This window comes from Armigeres subalbatus, chromosome 2 (genome assembly GCF_024139115.2).
Source record: "Armigeres subalbatus isolate Guangzhou_Male chromosome 2, GZ_Asu_2, whole genome shotgun sequence".
In the NCBI taxonomy this organism is placed as follows: Eukaryota; Metazoa; Arthropoda; class Insecta; order Diptera; family Culicidae; genus Armigeres; species Armigeres subalbatus.
In genome coordinates this window covers 82719839-82737635 of record NC_085140.1, presented here as the reverse complement: position 1 = coordinate 82737635, position 17797 = coordinate 82719839, and the positions used below count along the sequence as shown (strand labels likewise).

The window sequence follows — 17797 nt, the reverse complement described above, 5'->3', positions numbered from 1 at the left end:
GGCTCGGAAGCCTCCTTTCAAGAGGCTCGGAAGTCTCCTTTCATGAGGCTCGGAGCCTCCTTTCAAGAGGCCTGGAAGCCTCCTTCAAGAGGCTCAGAAGCCTCCTTTCAAGGGGCTCAGAGCCTCCTTTCAAGGGCTCAGAAGCCTCCTTTCAAGAGGCTCGGAAGCCTCCTTTCAAGAGGCCTCAGAGCCTCCTTTCAAGAGGCCCGGAAGCCTCCTTCAAGAGGCCCAGCCTCCTTTCAAGAGGCCTGGAAGCCTCCTTTCAAGAGGCTCGGAAGCCTCCTTTCAAGAGGCTCAAGCCTCCTTTCAAGAGGCCTGGAAGCCTCCTTTCAAGAGGCTCAAGCCTCCTTTCAAGAGGCTCAGAAGCCTCCTTTCAAGAGGCTCGGAAGCCTCCTTTCAAGAGGCTCAGAAGCCTCCTTTCAAGAGGCTCGGAAGCCTCCTTTCAAGAGGCCTGGAAGCCTCCTTTCAAGAGGCTCAAGCCTCCTTTCAAGAGGCCTGGAAGCCTTCAAGAGGCTCGGAAGCCTCCTTTCAAGAGGCTCGGAAGCCTCCTTTCAAGAGGCTCGGAAGCCCCTTTCAAGAGGCTCGGAAGCCTCCTTTCAAGAGGCTCGGAAGCCTCCTTTCAAGAGGCTCGGAAGCCTCCTTTCAAGAGGCTCGGAAGCCTCCTTTCAAGAGGCTCGGAAGCCTCCTTTCAAGAAGCTCGGAAGCCTCCTTTCAAGAGGTTCGGAAGCCTCCTTTCAAGAATCTACTGTCTACACGATCCTACAATCATCCATCATTTTGCGCTGATACATCATGGCTATGTCACGTTTTGCTGATGAAAACCTTAACCTCATTAGTTTGTTATTATCTATAGCAAATCTTGATATTTTTTAAATATTTCTGTGGAAAATGTTGACACTGTATCTTATTGTTTTATCTTTCACATCAATCGAATCCATAACTTATTTTGTTATTCAGCTTATGGCTTCTAGCCTTGTATTAGACCTGAAATTATAAGTTCCTAATACATCTGGTGTTTAAAAATTTCTCCGGCCAATCAAATGAAATGTAGAACGGGGATTTGCACGGAGTTCTAGTCATAATGTCCAGCTCCATACTTTTATTATCGTTGAGATATGGAAGATTCTAACTTAATTCCTACAAAAATTATTATAGTTAATTGAAAGCTCATTGAAAGCTGAGGTGAAATGAAATTGAGAAATGAGTTGAGCATTTTTGCCATCGAATTATAGTTATCCAAATAAACTAAGATGCTAAAACAACGATGAATATAGAGGATAAGCTTAAACAGTTCCCCATTCCAGCTTAACTGTCGTCGCCTACGGCAATTACTCAAAAAAGAACATAAAAATAACACTTTATTTACACTCATAAATTTCCATAAAAATCAAAAGACCCCATATTTCGTGCCATTTCCTGAGTTGTAATCCTTTAAACGGTCTACAAATTACTCTGGAGCTTATCAGTTAATCACCGAGCCGTGGCACACATCATGCAAATGGGCGCCTACAACCTCCTTTCAGCAACATGTTTATAAATAAACCAGCAAATAACAGAGAAAAAATGCCTGCTATAAGCTTTACGAGACAGGACAATAAATATTTTCCGATTCGAACCATTTTTTCCGTCCCATTTGTTTCGCACCATTATGCCACTTTGCTCCGATCGTCGGTCATCTGTTAGTTCATTGGCGACACCCCACCGCCCCCGTCAACGCAGCAGCAGCAGCGACGCTCGGTCGCGGGGAATCGAGGCGGACCGAGTTGAACCAATTTTTCATCACGCTTAGTGAATAATCGTGGTCTGTCATAAAATAAAAACAAACGGCGGTCATTTATTTGCGTTGTGAACTTTCGCAGCTCTATTGCCCCCTTCCATCCATCGTTTCACTCCGGACGATAGCTATATCCGCCCCCTATTTATGATTGAGTTCAGAATGCGCTGAAATACACAGCCCACAATAATAAACCGAGCCGAACTCTGTAACTTGTAAATGCTGGCCGGGAAAAGCCGAGGTAGGTGGTGGTGAATTTTCCAGTGCACTTAATGGCCTCCCCGACGATTTCGCACCGACACTGAACAGTGCTCGGGATGGTCGTATACAGTTTTAGTTATAAATAGTTAGGATTGTTTGCTTGGCGCGATTCCACCCCTTCGCACGGGCTCTCGGAGATTGAACACTACGCTACCGTCCAGCGCAGACCTACACTAAATGGTCACCGGTCACACAACCCTCCACCATCACGCAATCCTCGTCCAACGAAGCTTGTTGATTATTTTATCAACTCCGGAGAACTATAATCGACAGACACTGCCCCACTGATATATATCGGACGGGTCATGGTGGGATATCATTGAAAATAGTTGGCCAAAATTGTCCACACTTACTATTAGATCTAGAGGTAATATATTTTATAGCGATTGAACCTTATTTTAAGAACAAATGTTCGCTATTCAGCGAACCTCACCGGGTTGAAGTCCGAATATTGTCCTGGTTTCAAAGTGTGAAGAGATAAAAACAATTCGACAGTCGACCATTACCGCCAGCTGTACTGACAGGGGAAACCGGGAACGGTTTTATATTTGTGTGTAATTGAGTGAATTGTGTAATGCGCCCAAGACAGAGTTGACATTTGTGGATGACAGCGACAGCTCGGTCAGTTTGTACCGTCGTTATCCTTCCACAGTTCCAAACCGCACTGCCATTCCCGGAAAATCTGTCCGAATATTTAGTGATGCAAATGGAGCACATTTAGAAATGAAAATGGTCACGATTTAGTTTGATGGAGGAGGGGGCAGGGGTGGCGATATTAGTTGCAGTAATTGGATGGGAAAATAGCAATTCGGAACCGATCGATTGTTTTTGTAAATCTATTGGTCGGCAACGAGTGCGCATACCTTTTTGATTACCTCTGTCGAATATGTTTCATGCGGTTTATTAGCGGTATTCCGTGAAAATAGTGCTAGGCAACTATCATCTGACTATTATTCATACTTTGTTGAAAGCTGAAGAGAAACTAGTTGTGACAAATTCGGCATAAATATGAATTTCCAGACCAGCGGTTAGTAAAGGCGATGATGGATCAGGAATGTGCGTAATTTGGATTTTAGGAACATGAATCGGGTTGCGTGGTAATAGAATTTCACGAGTGTTCTGCACAGATACTTAGCATCGTTTACAGTATGGTACGTAATTTAGACAAGATAATAACAGTTTGCCTCAGAATGAAAATAGAAGCTTAAATTGGAATGGTCTGATCAGCAATACATCCAAAACAAAGTACTTACTATAGAGTGTCGAGCAGCCAAGCACGAAAGGGACGGAACAGTCTAGTTTTATTTGAATCCTTCACAGAAATCTTAATGTGAGTAGTCAACAATTTGATTCGAATCATAATCCCCTGATTTGGTAGTAGTTTTATTTAATGAACAATAATGGATTTCTGATAAGGATGAAGTGGAATCGAGAGTGAAACAATCAGAAGTGACGAAACTTGATGTAATTCCTGTTTTGCTGATGTCGTTTCGGTATCCAACAATTAAGTAAGAAGTGTTCTTCCCGGGATTTATGAAGTATAGTTACGAAAGTTGAATGTTGGCTGATATTTCCCCTATTTTTTAACGCCCATATTGCTTTGTTCGCCATTAGTCTATTTTGCTAAAGGCGAACGTGAACCAAAAAGCGGCACTCACTTAAGCAAAATAAAATGTTTGATTTACAAACTAATTCATTCCACTCATCCGCCCTGCAAATCAATTTGTTCATACACAATGGGCAAAACCAAAACAAACGCACATTCTGCATTAACGTGCGAGTCAAAATCCAATCCTCTAAAGAAGATTTGGATTCGTCGGACGATCACGTTGAAAACCTGGACGATATTCTATCTCGGATGCAGCTGATGTTCAATGGAACGAACTCTAAGATCTGACCTGCGGAGTGAGATCGCTGAGCTACGTGAGGAAGTGCGTCAATTCGAGCAAAATTGTTAGAACAAGTTACAGTTGTGGTGTGGTGTTTCCTACAAGCCGAATGAAGACTTGACTTCCTACATTACACTGGTTTCTATGGTACTAGGATTCGCGGAACACGGAATACCGCTTTATCATGCGAAACGTTTGGCGCGTCTTACAATAGAAGCAGGAGATTTTCCACCAGTGGTGCTACAATTTGCCTTCAAGAACGTACGAGACGACTTTTATCAAATGTATCTCTCTTCACGCTGCTTGTCGCTGATTCATCTAGGATTTAATGTCAATAAGCGCATATAAGGTACACTGGGGGAAGTGGAAAAGGAAAAATCGATAGTACATGTTTGAATTAGTGAAAAACCAGTTTAAATGATCTAAATGCGTTCAATCAAAATGGGCTATCAAAGACAGTCAATTTTGCACCAACTGTGCGGTAATTCATACCATTTTGGTCGCTTGAAATTTATGGAAATAGTTTTTAAAATTAGGAGTTGTTTTTCCACTTACCCTAGAGGAATGGGGTAAGTGGAAAACCCACGTTATCTTGACCTTCAATAGTGATGAGTAGTTACATATAACTCAAATCAATATGATAATTGCTCTGAGTATCTTTTGTTGAATAAGGGAAGATCCATAAAGTACGTCACGCAAAAATTGGCGATTTTCGACACCCCCTCCCCCCTTCGTCACACTTTTTGTATTAAAACTCTAAAAATTTTGTATGAGTCGTCACGCTGCTTGGAACCCCCCCCCCCCCCCAGGAGCGTGACGTACTTTGTGGATAGCCCAATTTCATCAACCTAACGGAACAGATCCCCAAGGAATTCTCGTAATAGCTAGGGGAGGGCTGGTTTTGCCTTCTCGAACACTAAGTGTAGGTAAAATCTATATGTTCGCCCCAAAGATGAACTTTTTAAAGGAAAAATGGGACTTACAGGGTTATAAACTAATCAACTTATTTTAACGAATTGAGATGATGTCTGTATGTGCGTATTTGTATGTATGTGTGTGCGCAAAGCACGTACAAAATTATCAGCTATTCTTAAGCTCTTGTCCTTAACCAATTTGTTCGCAAAAAAATTGCATTCAACGGCGAAACTTGTTATGAATAAAAATTAATGTGAATTATACAATATATTTACCTATCAGTGCTATTTTTAACTTTCTTATACATTTTTATTCATATGTAAAACATGTGAAAGGCATCAATACCGATAGGTGGATTATTCAGACATTTTCTCATTTATATTAGTCCAATCACCACTAGAATCACAATGATAACAAAGAAGTTACATATTAAGATTCACAGCTATCAAAATAAACCCTGGAGAGAAGAAAAAAAATGTGTAATTAGAACATTAACCACTTCCCCCGCAGTGTTTGATACCTGGGGTAAGTGTAAAATCTTTGAATTATTTGCTTTCTTGGTACAAACCACTACCAATTGAATGGGATTAGTTTAATTGTATTGTAACGGTCCCTTGTGATATAAATTCACTTGAAAAAAGGACAATTGGTGCAAATAAGAATTGATTTTATGAATGCAAAAATCAACTTTTCGCGAAACCTAAAATTACAGTTTGAGCGTTAACCGTGTTAGTGTATGTATTATACAAATTTCAACATAGTATTAGTGTGAGCATCAAAGTATATTCTTGCATAATGTTATGATGTGGTAAAAACTGTAAAGTATGTACAATTCCAATTTTTAGGCTCGTTTTTTACACTTACCCCCTTTTTCCACTTCCCCCAGTGTACCTTACTTGAACGAGAATCTATCTATTCTGGCCCGTAAAATCAAAGCACAGGTTATCAAGCTTAACAAAAGTGGTCAACTGAATAGTGTCTTTGCAGGGATGGATTCATCTTCATCAAAAGGACGCCGGATGATCAACCGCATTTGAAGTTGACCGTTGAAGAACTGGAGATTTTAGTTACAATCACAAATTAAAATTATTGCATTCCTTTTCTACTCACAATGACCCATGTATCACGTTCCAAATTTTCCCATGTTACATTCCACTCCTAAAAATTCAGAATTCAGACTTAACCTTTTCTTTTTTATTTATTACCAGACTAAGGCCGGAGTGGCCTGTACTGCACATAAAAGTCTTCTCCATTCAGCTCGGTCCATGGCTGCACTTCGCCAACCACGCAGTCTGCGGAGGGTCCGCAAATCATCCTCCACCTGATCGATCCACCTTGCTCGCTGTGCACCTCGCCTTTTTGTTCCCGTCGGATCGTTGTCGAGAACCATTTTTACCGGATTACTGTCCGACATTCTGGTTACGTGCCCGGCCCACCGCAGTCTTCCGATTTTCGCGGTGTGAACGATGGATGGTTCTCCCAGCAGCTCATGAAACTCGTGGTTTATTCGCCTCCTCCACGTACCGTCCGCCATCTGCACCCCACCATAGATGGTACGCAATACTTTTCTTTCGAAAGCTCCCAGTGCGCGTTGGTCCTCCACGTGCATCGTCCAGGTATCGTGTCCGTAGAGAACAGACTCTTGCGGAGTCCAAAGTACGTACGATTTCCAGCCTCTATGCGTCTCCGAATTTCTCTGGTGGTATCATTTTCGGCAGCCACCAGTGAGCCCAAGTACACGAATTCTTCTACCACCTCGATTTCGTCACCACCGATAGAAACTCGTGGTGGGTGGCTTATATTGACCTCTCTTGAGCCTCTTCCTATCATGTACATCGTCTCGACGTGTTGATGACTAGTCCAATTCGTTTAACTTTTCAGTCTGATGTAGGTTTCCTCCATTCTCTCAAAGTTACGTGCTATGATATGTCGTCGGCGGAACCAAATAACTGGACGGACTTCGTGAAAATCGTACCACTCGTATCAATCCCTGCCCTTCGTATTACTCCCTCCAAAGCGATGTTGAATAGCAGACACGAAAGACCATCACCTTGCCGTAACCCTCTACGCGTTTCGAAGGGACTCGAGAATGTTTCTGAAACTCGAACTACGCACATCACCCGATCCATCGTCGCCTTGATCAACCGTATCAGTTTATCCGGAAATCCGTTTTCGTGCATTAACTCCCATAGCTGGTCCCGATCGATTGTATCATATGCGGCTTTGAAGTCGATAAATAGATGATGTATGGGCACGTTGTATTCGCGGCATTTCTGCAATACCTGACGTATGGCGAACACCTGGTCTGTGGTAGAGCGTTCACCCATATATCCCGCCTGGTACTGCCCCACGAACTCTCTTGCAATTGGTGTTAGTCGACGGCATAAAATTTGGGAGAGTACCTTGTAGGCGGCGTTCAGCAATGTGATTGCGCGGTAGTTGCTACAATCCAGCTTATCGCCCTTTTTGTAGATGGGATACACGACACCTTCCATCAACTCCAGGGGTTTTATTGGTTTTCAGCCGGCCGATCTCTTCCTGGATTTCCTGGAGATTCGGAGCCGGAAGTCGTATATCCTGCACGCGTACTCCTAGGTTCATTACCATACCGTTGTCTGCCATATCGCCATTCAGGTGCTCTTCGTAGTGCTGCCGCTACGTTTGGATCACCTCACGCTCGTTTGTAAGAAGGTTCCCGTTTGTGTCCTTACACATATCGGGCTATGGCACGTGGCCCTTACGTGAACGGTTCAACTTCTCATAGAACTTTCGTGCGTTATTAGCGCGGTACGGTTCCTGCGTCTCTTCACGGTCTCCATCTTCCTGCTGGCGCTTTAAACTGGGGAAAATCGAGTTTTGTCTGTTCCGCGCCCGTTTGTATCGTGCCTCGTTCGCCCTCGTGCGGTGTTGCAGTAATCTCGCCCATGCTGCATTCTTCTCCTCAACTAACTGCTCACATTTGCCGTCATACCAGTCGTTTCTCTGATCCGGAGCCACCGTGCCTAGTGCAGCGATTGCGGTGCTTCCAATTGCGGATCGAATATCTCTAAAGCCATCTTCAAGAGATGCTGCGCATATCTGCTCTTCCGTTGGGAGTGCCACTTCCAGCTGCTGCGCGTAGTCTTGGGCTAGTCTACCGTCTTGTAGCCGCCCAATGTTTAGCCGCGGCGTGTTGTACACCGTCGAGAGTTTTGAGCGCAGACATACTGCAACGAGGTAGTGGTCGGATTCAATATTCGCACAGCGGTAAGTGCGTACGTTCGTGATGTCGAGAAGAATTTACCGTCGATTAAAACGTGGTCGATTTGGTTTTCCGTTACTTGATTAGGTGATTTCCATGTGGCCTTGCGGATATTCTTGCGGGGGAAGAAAGTGCTTCGGACTACCATTCCGCGGGAGGCTGCAAAGCTTATGCATCGTTGGCCGTTGTCGTTCGATACGGTATGCAGACTATCCGGTTCGATGACTGGTCTACATTTCCTCCCTTCCTACCTGAGCGTTCATGTCACCAATGACAATTTTGACGTCCCGCAGTGGGCATCCATGGTATGTCTGCTCCAGCTCTGCATAGAACGCTTCTTTCTCGTCGTCGGGTCTCCCTTCGTGTGGGCAGTGCACGTTGATGATGCTATAGTTGAAGAAACGGCATTTTATCCTCAGCTTGCACATCCTTGCGTTGATTGGCTGCCACCCAATTACGCGTTGGCGCATCTTTCCCAGCACTATGAAGCCGGTACCCAGCTCGTTGGTGGTGCCACAGCTTTGGTAGAAGGTAGCCGCTCGATGCCCGCTTTTCCACACTTTCTGTCCTGTCCAGCAGATTTCTTGCAGCGCTACGACGTCGAAGTTGCGGGGGTGTAATTCATCGTAGATTATCCTGTCGCAACCTGCGAAACCTAGCGACTTGCAGTTCCATGTTACAAGCTTCCAATCGTGATCCTTTATTTGTCGCCTAGATCGTTGCCGATTGTATCGAGTCGTATTATCTTCTATGTCGTTCGTAATGGTTGTTTTTAAAGGCGGCTTATTGGGCCTGCGCAAACCTCCTGTCTCGTCGGAGGGCCGTCGTATCAGGGCTGTTTAGCGTTCCACCTAATACCAGGACTTGGGCTTGTTCGCTTTGAGCGGCACACGGTCGCTTTGGCGGAGCCTACTTGCGGATTCATGCAGCTTTTTATAGTAAACCTCTATAAAAAGTAAACAGGTCCCACTGTCAAACCCCACCACATCCTAAGCAGGCGCCACAACTCGCAGATGACCTGGGGAGGGATCGTCAAGCCCTTGTACATAGTCCCTGCTGCCCCCAACCTTTTCTTGCTAGCTTTTGAATGTTCCTTCCAAATTATTCCTTTGTCTTCTCTCATTATGTTCCAATGATTCCTTCCTTCCTAATCATCGGTACGATGATGCATTGTTTAACGATATGGAGGTGTAACGTAATGCTGCTACTGCCGGTGGAATGTTGCTGTCGTTGGATTCTTGCTGTTGTTGGGCTGCTGCTGAAGATAAATCCTGCTTTGTTGGATGCTGACCGATGAATATAATCTAGTATGATACTATGACTGACTTTTACGATTTTCTTCAAGTTAGTCATGATAATGTTTATTTTCGATTATTTTTTATGTCTATATTTTGAAATAAAGCTTCATTTACTAATTCCCGTTATTTTATATTAATTTCAATTAATTATATGGGTATGGATCTGATTCCTCTACATTTTATTAAATTATTACCAATTACCAATTCTTATTTCTTAAATTCGGCATATATTTAAGGGCCGATTTCTCACCTCCGCTTAGTGCTTAAACCCGGTTTAAACGTATGGGTAAGCACCGCTTAAGAGTTAAGCGGAGGTGAAGAAAACGGCCCTAATTTGATTTTAACATCCTCAAAGTACCCGAAATCTTGAAAAAATAATTTCAATTAAAAAGAAACCAAGATCAAGTAGTTCATATATTCAATACTTTTTCGAAACTTGTTTCCATTCTTCCGCAAGGGTCAATTTTAGGGCCCCTTCTGCTGTCAATGTTTATTAATGATCTTCCATCCGTTTTGCGTTATTGTAGCATTCATATGTTCGCTCATGATGTTCGTTCAGTTGTACTTTTATTCTACGGATCAGTCTCTTGATGCTATGTCCAATTTAAAAAATGAAGATTTGAATCGTACTCTTGCTTGGTCAATACAAAAGCTTCTACCGATAAATTCCAAGAAAACTAAAGTAATGCCTATATCAAGAAGAACTCTAAATTGTACCCTACTAAACACCTGGGGCAGCAGGGACAGCAGGGACAGCATGATGTCCAAGGGCTTGACGACCCCTCCCCAGCTGTCTGCGAGTCAGGGAGAACTGCCTAGGGCGTGGTGGGATTTAGCAGTGGGCTCTGCTAAAATCCCTCCCAAAAAACCACAAGTGCCCGTAAGCGGACTCTATCAAAGCGACTGTGTGCCGCTTCAAAAGCACAAGCCCAGGGAGGGAGTGCCAACTGGCATGTGGAGTGTCCCTACTTCGGTAGGGTAGTGCGTGAGCTGCTTCGGCAGGGAGTGAGTGATCTGTTTGTGCTGAGGCAGGAGTGTCATAGCGAGTCGCCGCCGCTATGGCAGCCTCGAAGCGCAGCAGAAGTCTGAGTATGGACTGCACATGCTAAGGTAAGAGTGTCGTAGCGTTGCTACCGCTATCGACACCTCGAGGCATGGCAGTGGAGTGTTAGAATAAGTTGTGGAGTGTACCTACTTCGGTAGGGTAGCGCGTGAGCTGCTTCGGCAGGGAGTGAGTGATCTGGTTGTGCTGAGGCAGGAGTGTCATAGCGTGTCTCCGCCGCTATTGTCACCTCAAAGCGCAGCAGAAGTCTGAGTATGGACTGCACATGCTGTGGCAGGAGTCGAGGTATCCCATCGACACCTCGAGGCATTGCAGTGGAGTGTTAGAGTGAGCACCTGAAAAAGGGTCACATGGAGCGAATGGTCTTTGGAGAAGCTGCTTCGGCGGCAGGGTAGCAGTGGGTTGTACCCACACACCTACAGTTGTGCACATGTGGTGCATGGGGAGTGTCCCTGCTTCGGCAGGGTAGCGTATGGTCTGCTTCGGCAGTGGTGTGATTGATCTGCTCGTGCTGAGGCAGAGTGTCGTAGCGCAATATCTGTAGGCCCAGGCAGTTACCGCTATTGACACCTCGAGGCATGGCAGCGGAGCGTCCGGGAGAGCATCCAAGTAAGACTCAAATGGAGTGAATGGGGTGCGAGTCAGTCTTGCGTGGGACGAGTGCCTGTGTGAGCGATAATGAGTGAGTACGCTTAGTACTGCCGTCCCCAGAAGTAGTACTGCGAGGTAGTTCCTGGGGAAACGATGGTGGAGCCAAGGGAGTTTAGTCGGTATTACCGGTATGGTCGAGTCCGACACTCCAGTACACTTCCGTGTGGTAGTTTGGCAACTACAATGCACGTGTACTGGGTTAGTGTGTAAATGCATTCTCCTTGTAAAAAAAAAAAAAAAAAAAAAAAAAAGGTACTACAAGTTTTATGCCTTTGACTAACACCAATTGCAAGAGAGTTCGTGAGGCAGTACCAGGCGGGTTTTATGGCCGAACGCTCCACCACGGACCAGGTGTTCACCATTTGCCAAGTTGAAGAAAATTCACGAGAAGTTATCCCTGTCATCTACTTTGCATGCACTGCGGAAATTGTGTTCGTTGCGGTTATCAGAGGAGGGAAATTTGTTAGAACACCTGAATGATATGACGACATTGCACAATCAGTTGGAGGTGATGGGAGAAGGACTGAAAGACAGAGTGTTCATGGCATGTTCTAGTTTTCCGATGTCGTATGGAATTCTCATTAACGTGATTAACGGAGGCGGAGGTAACAGTGAAGTTTTTAAAAAGCAAATTGCGCGAAGAGTGGCGTTGTCGTCAAGTGTGTGGGAGCGATATAGAGAGCAAGGAACAGGGTGTCTGAAGACCATAAGTGGTAAAAAGACATTCGAGAAGAAGAAGAAGAAGGAAGTGGTTTGTCATTACTGCCACCAATCCGGACATTTCCGGTACAACATCGCATATGACAAGTGAAGCAAAGATGCTGACCAACGTGAACCGAAGCAAAAGTGTGGAGATCTGTTTGGCTGACGATACTCGCATCAAGTCCGGTGGGTCAGATACCGGGAAGGTAGTATCCTGGAAGTGGTAAGCAGATGAACGTGACACTCAACGATGTCTACCATGTGCCATCTCTCACAGGAAATCTGTTATTCGTAGGTAAGATTTGTGATCTTGGGTACAGTGTAGTATTCGAGAAAACTGGCTGTCCAGTCCTACGCGACAAGGAAGCAGTATGTACTCGTAGGCGAGAGAAGTGGAGGATTATATCGTTTAAAACAGTTTCCGAAGCGAGTTCTTGCAACCACTCTGAATCATTCAGAGCTGTGTGAACATTTGTGGCATCGTAGGCTGGGTCACCGGGATCCGAAGGCAATTGCAAAGATTGTGCGTCAAGAGTTGGTCTTCGGTCTTAAACTACAAAACTGTACTGTTGTACGCGTTTGCGAAGTTTGCATGCAAGGCAAAATGAGCCGAATTTCGTTTCCGAAACAGTTTCAGAGCAAATCGTCTACGGTAGGAGATCTTGTGCACTCGTACGTTGGAGGTCCAATGGAGGTTACCACACCCAGCGGTAATTGTTTCTACGTGACTATTTCAGCGGTTACACAGTGGTATACTGCCGTGAATCGCATATTTGTCCCATTTGAATAGGAAACCCAGCAAAGATGGGACAGATATGCGATTCACGGCAGTATACCTGCTGAAAGCGAAGGCAGAGGTTGACACAAAAGTTCGCGAATATTGCAGTATGGTAAAGAATCAATTCGGACGGTATCCTCGAATCATTCGGTCAGATGGAGGAGGAGAATATTCCAGCACGGCGTTCAAGAGTTTTCTGGCTGATAATGGGATTATTTTGCAACAAACTGCGCCGTATTCACCACAGCAAAACGGCAAAGCGGAACGGAAAAATCGCTATGAAGTAGAAATGGTTCGATGTTTACTTCTCGAGTCAGGATTGGACTGGGGTGAGGCTCTATGCACGGCAAACTACCTCCAAAATCGTCTTCCGTCATTAGTTCTGGAGAAGACACCATACGAGTTATGGCATAGCAAGAAACCATCGTATATGCATTTGCGTTATTTTGGCTCGGATGCGTACGTTCATGTACCGAAAGAAAAACGCAGGAAGTTAAAAGACAGTGATGGAGAAGTTGAAGTCAGTGATGAAGAAGAAAATCGTTTGGATATTTCTGACTATGCTAGTACATCCGAAGTAAGTTCATCATTCCATGGTTTTCCGATGGATGAAATCGCAAGGCGATCATCAAGATCTACGAAAGGCTTAGCACCTCGGCGGCTGATAGAGGAGATTTTTGTGACAGACACTCTTCCACTAGAGGAGGAGATTGAGTCCCGAACGCTTCGTGAAGCTTTCAGCTGTGGCAAGAGTGCTGAATGGCGGAAAGCCAAGAAAAAGGAGCTACGATCTCACGTGGAGAACGGAACATGGGAGTTAGTAGACCTCCACGCTGGGCGTAAACGAAATGAAACGGAATGCTGCTGGCGACATTGTTAAGTACAAGGCTCGTCTAGTTGCCCAAGGTTTCTGTCAAAAGTATGGGCAGGACTATGACGAGGTCTTCGCTCCAGTAATAAAGCAGAAATTACGAACACTACTGGCTATTGCGACCAAACGGAATTTGATCTTCAAGCAGTTTGATGTGAAAACTGCATACCTGTATGGAAATCTAGAGGGGGAGCTCTACATGCGACAACCAACTGGATTCGGGGTCAAAGGAAAGGTTGAAAAGAAGCATTTATGGGTTGAAACAGTCGGCTCGTTGCTGGAACCATAAGCTGCATGCCGTTCTCCAAGGGCTGAAGTTCAAGCAGAATCGAGCTGATCCATGCCTATGCACCATGATTGTGAACGGAAAACGTTTATATTTTCTAGTATATGTCGATGACATCATGATTGGATGCGAGGGCGAGGAGGAGATCGAAAAGGTTTACTTGGTCCTGAGGAAAGATTTTGAGATGGTACCAATCTAGGAGACGCGAACTATTTCCTTGGGATGGAAATCTTCAAAGAAGATGGCAAATACGGAATTTGTCTGGAAAGCTATATTGGACGAGTTTAAATGATCTAGTTTAAATTGGGTGACGCCAAGAATGCAAAGACTCCAATGGAGAATGGATTTATTAAAACTCGGGAGGACAGATCTCTACTAAAAACAAACACGCAATATCGGAGTCTAGTGAGAGCATTGTTGTACATCGCTGTATGTGTTAGACCAGTCATCTCAGCAAGTGTGTCTATTTTGGGAAGAAGTGTATGTTCACCGACAGAGGCTGATTGGGTAGCTGCTAAACGTGTGGTTCTCTATCTGGAAGGAACGAAAAAGTGGAAGTTACAATACGGAGATCCTGAAGGTGAGCTGACTGGATACTCAGATGCGAATTGGGCGGGTGATTTGAAAACTCGGAAGTCTACCACCGGAGTTGTATACATGTATGGCGGAGGAGCAATTTCGTGGACAAGCCGTCTACAGGATTTCGTAACTTTGTCATCGATGGAGTCGGAATATGTGGCGCTAAGCGAGGAAAGCCAAGAAGCGGTTTGGTTGTTGAACCTATTTGAAGATTTTGGAGAGCCGTCGTTCAAGACAGTCACGCTGTGGGAAGATAACCAGAGTTGCATCAAATTTGTAAGTTCAGAGCGGACAGCGAAGCGATCGAGACACAAAGAGACACGTCAGTGTTATGTTAAAGAGTTGTGTGATGAGAAATTGTTGGAGTTGCTGTATTGCCCCACCGAAGACATGGTTGCAGACATACTTACCAAAAGCGCTTGTACATATAAAACTGTGGAAGTTAGACGGTATGTTGGGATTGACCGTCGAAGATCGTTGAGGAGGAGTATTGGAAGGAGCAACGATCGAGATGCTCTTACCAACAGAGCTGTGCTGTCATGTTGGCGGTTTGCATCTGGCATCTGTGGGCTCGTTACATTTTTCTGTTTTTTCATTATTGAAATCATTGTTCGCGTGTTAGGATGCGTGTTTCAAATTTAGTTTATTTTAATAAAGTATTCTTGTTTAGTTGCTATAATTCCTCACATACTAGTTTCCAGTATTGAAAAAAAAATTCCCAAGACTACTATGCATAGCAAAGTAGATAGTTGTCTTACCCCTAATCGTAATTATTTCTCCGCGATTTTCGACACAAAAGCGTAAAACAATTCAATGCAAAAACAAAGATTTCTAAGCACAACTCGGATTTTCGATGATTCAGAAAGCTTCGGAGTAAGCATACATGAGGGGGGAAAATTAGCAATAAATCACTACATAAGTTCGTATCTCGAATTTTTCGGTGTTGCTCATGGCCCCAATGTATTCTATTCGCACGTGGAAAACGATTTGGAATTTTTATTTATGACCAAGCACTGAAGTTAAGGTGGTAATTCAAGAGAGCAGAGCAATTCATAAATTGTATAATTTATGTTTTGATGAGTTTTTATATGTGAATAAAGTTTCGCCAAACAACTTTGAATAACCTTATCAGTAAACCCATAGACTCGGCTTCATAAAATCCCTGCTCGTGACACTTCTGGGTTAATCGCTCTGTAACCACAACCATTTTTACTTACCTCGCAATCGGCGAACTGTCCATATAGTAATTGTAGCACAGCATTGAGACTATCGTAACTATAACTAGCGCACCGGCACATAACCGCAGGTTCAATCCCTTAGTCAGGTACAGGCAGCAGCGGGCCAGCACTGTCGCACTCCCGCCGGAAGAGCCGTGATGTTGCTGATGATGGTGATGATACTGCCGCTGCTGCGAGTGATGATGGCATCCGGTGGAATTCCCGCCGAAAAAATAATTTCCCTTACTGCTGCCGTTGTTGCCTCCGTTCGCGAAATGACTACTGCTACTATTACTACTGCTATGACTATTTACAGCACTGCTACCGATTTCCGATTCACCGCTGAAGCCGTGAATCGTGCAGGACGCGCCGCCGCCGGACCGTAGGGCCCCATATCCTCCGCTCGATGGGATGTGGTTCGTTTTGTCAGCTCCAGTCGTCAGTTTCAGGCCTCCACCGCCGCCGGGCCCAGGAGGGCTCCCACTGCGTCCCGCCGGCAGCAAACTCACAGCGGATCCCGTCCTGCTGTCCTCGTACTGCCCGGCGCCGTTGGTACTGTTTCGACTGTTTTCCATTGCAAACTGTTGCTGCAGATGGATACTGTTTGTCGTGGTCGACGTCGTTGCGGTTGGAGTCGTTGCTAAATCGAGTTGACTGCTGCTGCTGCTGCTGGCTGGTGAGGCGCTCCATAGTTTCGCACTGGAGTCGGATCCTTTCATGGTGGCCTACGATGGCCGCGTGTGACCTGCCGACGTCGTTGTCTTTCTCGGGGAATCGTTGACGTTTTTAGGCGGTTATTTTTCGGTCAATAGAATGTAAGTGTCTACTCGAGCGCCCCTTGGACGCTGTCCGCCAGTGGTCGATGGACGACGACGGGTAGTGAATAATCCGATGATGTGATGTAATTTTGGATTACATTTTGACTGGCTGATGACAGAGGATACGAAAGGATGTCTGGAATAGGAGAACGAATAGAGAGAATGTTGATATTAGGTTAATTAAGATTTCATTGACTGGCAGCTCAAACGCCGAAAAATCATCTTTTTGTTAAATAACTGCACAGCACATGTTTCCAACATGGGCAAATTGATACTAAATTTGCGAAAATGAATTCACGAGTCTTGGAGGGATTAGAATCCACAACCTCCTGGATTGGTATTCGGATTCTGATGGCTCTTTTTTTTTTTTTTTTTTTTTTTTTTTGTGTAACCCGTTGGCAGTCTCTCGACTCAAACTCTACTCCAGGTCCATCCCTGTTTTTCCTCACGGTAATTAAATTTGCTTCTATGAGCCGCTATTTTAGATCAATAACAGACGTTCCTAAGCCACGTTGCTCAAATGGTCACTATTAAGGTCTGATCCAAATAGTTTTATTAAATAGTCCCCTTCAATAACATGATCACTGTTTTCACCATTATAACTATCACTCATCACTCCAACTTAACACTAGGTCTATTCCCTGTTGATCCGGTGATTAAATTTGCTTCTACGAGCCTCTATTTTTGATCATTAACAGACGTTTCTAAGCTACGTTGCTCAAATGGTCACTGTTAAGGCCTGTTTTAAATAGTTTTCTACAAAATAATCTCGGTAGTATCACTTATTATCGTTTTCACCACCATACTATCATAATTACTATTGTCCCTGTCATCACCAATATCTTATTTACAGTCATGAACACACACACAATGAATCGATCTTCGAGCGCTGTTATATATCATATAAGAACCGACACTTCTACTAGCTTTCATTGGACATGTACCGAATATTTTACATTATTTCTAGTATAATTATAAAATAATTCCCACTTCTAGCACCTCAACTCAATATTGATTTTCATTCTTCATACTCACTGCGAACATGTTCCCATCCCAAATCAACTCTATCTTTTACCTAGCTTCTTCTGTCACTATGTCTACACCACCAATACCAACTTGTGTATAACCTTTTCACTAACACTTGCATAACCACACAACATCACCATTTTCATATCAACCATTTTTTCACAATTTCACCGAGATCAGCAATTATCACTACTATCCCTATTACAATGTTAACGCAAACTAAAACTAGTCAGTCATTTTTTTCTAAATTTACAGTTTCCATCAAACAAATGAAGCTCAAAAAATAATAAGCTTAAAATCTATCGCGAGAGTCAGTCTTATTGTAGATATGATGACAAAGAGAGAAAACTCGAATAGAAGTGCATTTTGAAACAATAATAACGCACTAGATTTTGATAAATATGACTCGTTTAAAATTTAGTTTGGAA

The 17797-nt window shown here is 44.1% G+C and overlaps 1 protein-coding gene across 3 annotated transcripts in view; it reads right to left on the bottom strand.

The window, feature by feature from the left end:
* Nucleotides 1-17797, bottom strand: part of LOC134209513 (bifunctional heparan sulfate N-deacetylase/N-sulfotransferase) — a 612835-nt gene that overhangs the window by 115714 nt on the left and 479324 nt on the right. For all 3 annotated transcript variants that reach the window (XM_062685493.1, XM_062685492.1, XM_062685495.1), the window contains one exon: nt 15526-16479. In XM_062685493.1, coding sequence (XP_062541477.1) covers nt 15526-16244 — 719 coding nt within the window. In that variant the 5' untranslated portion in view covers nt 16245-16479. The remainder of the gene's footprint in view (nt 1-15525; nt 16480-17797) is intronic.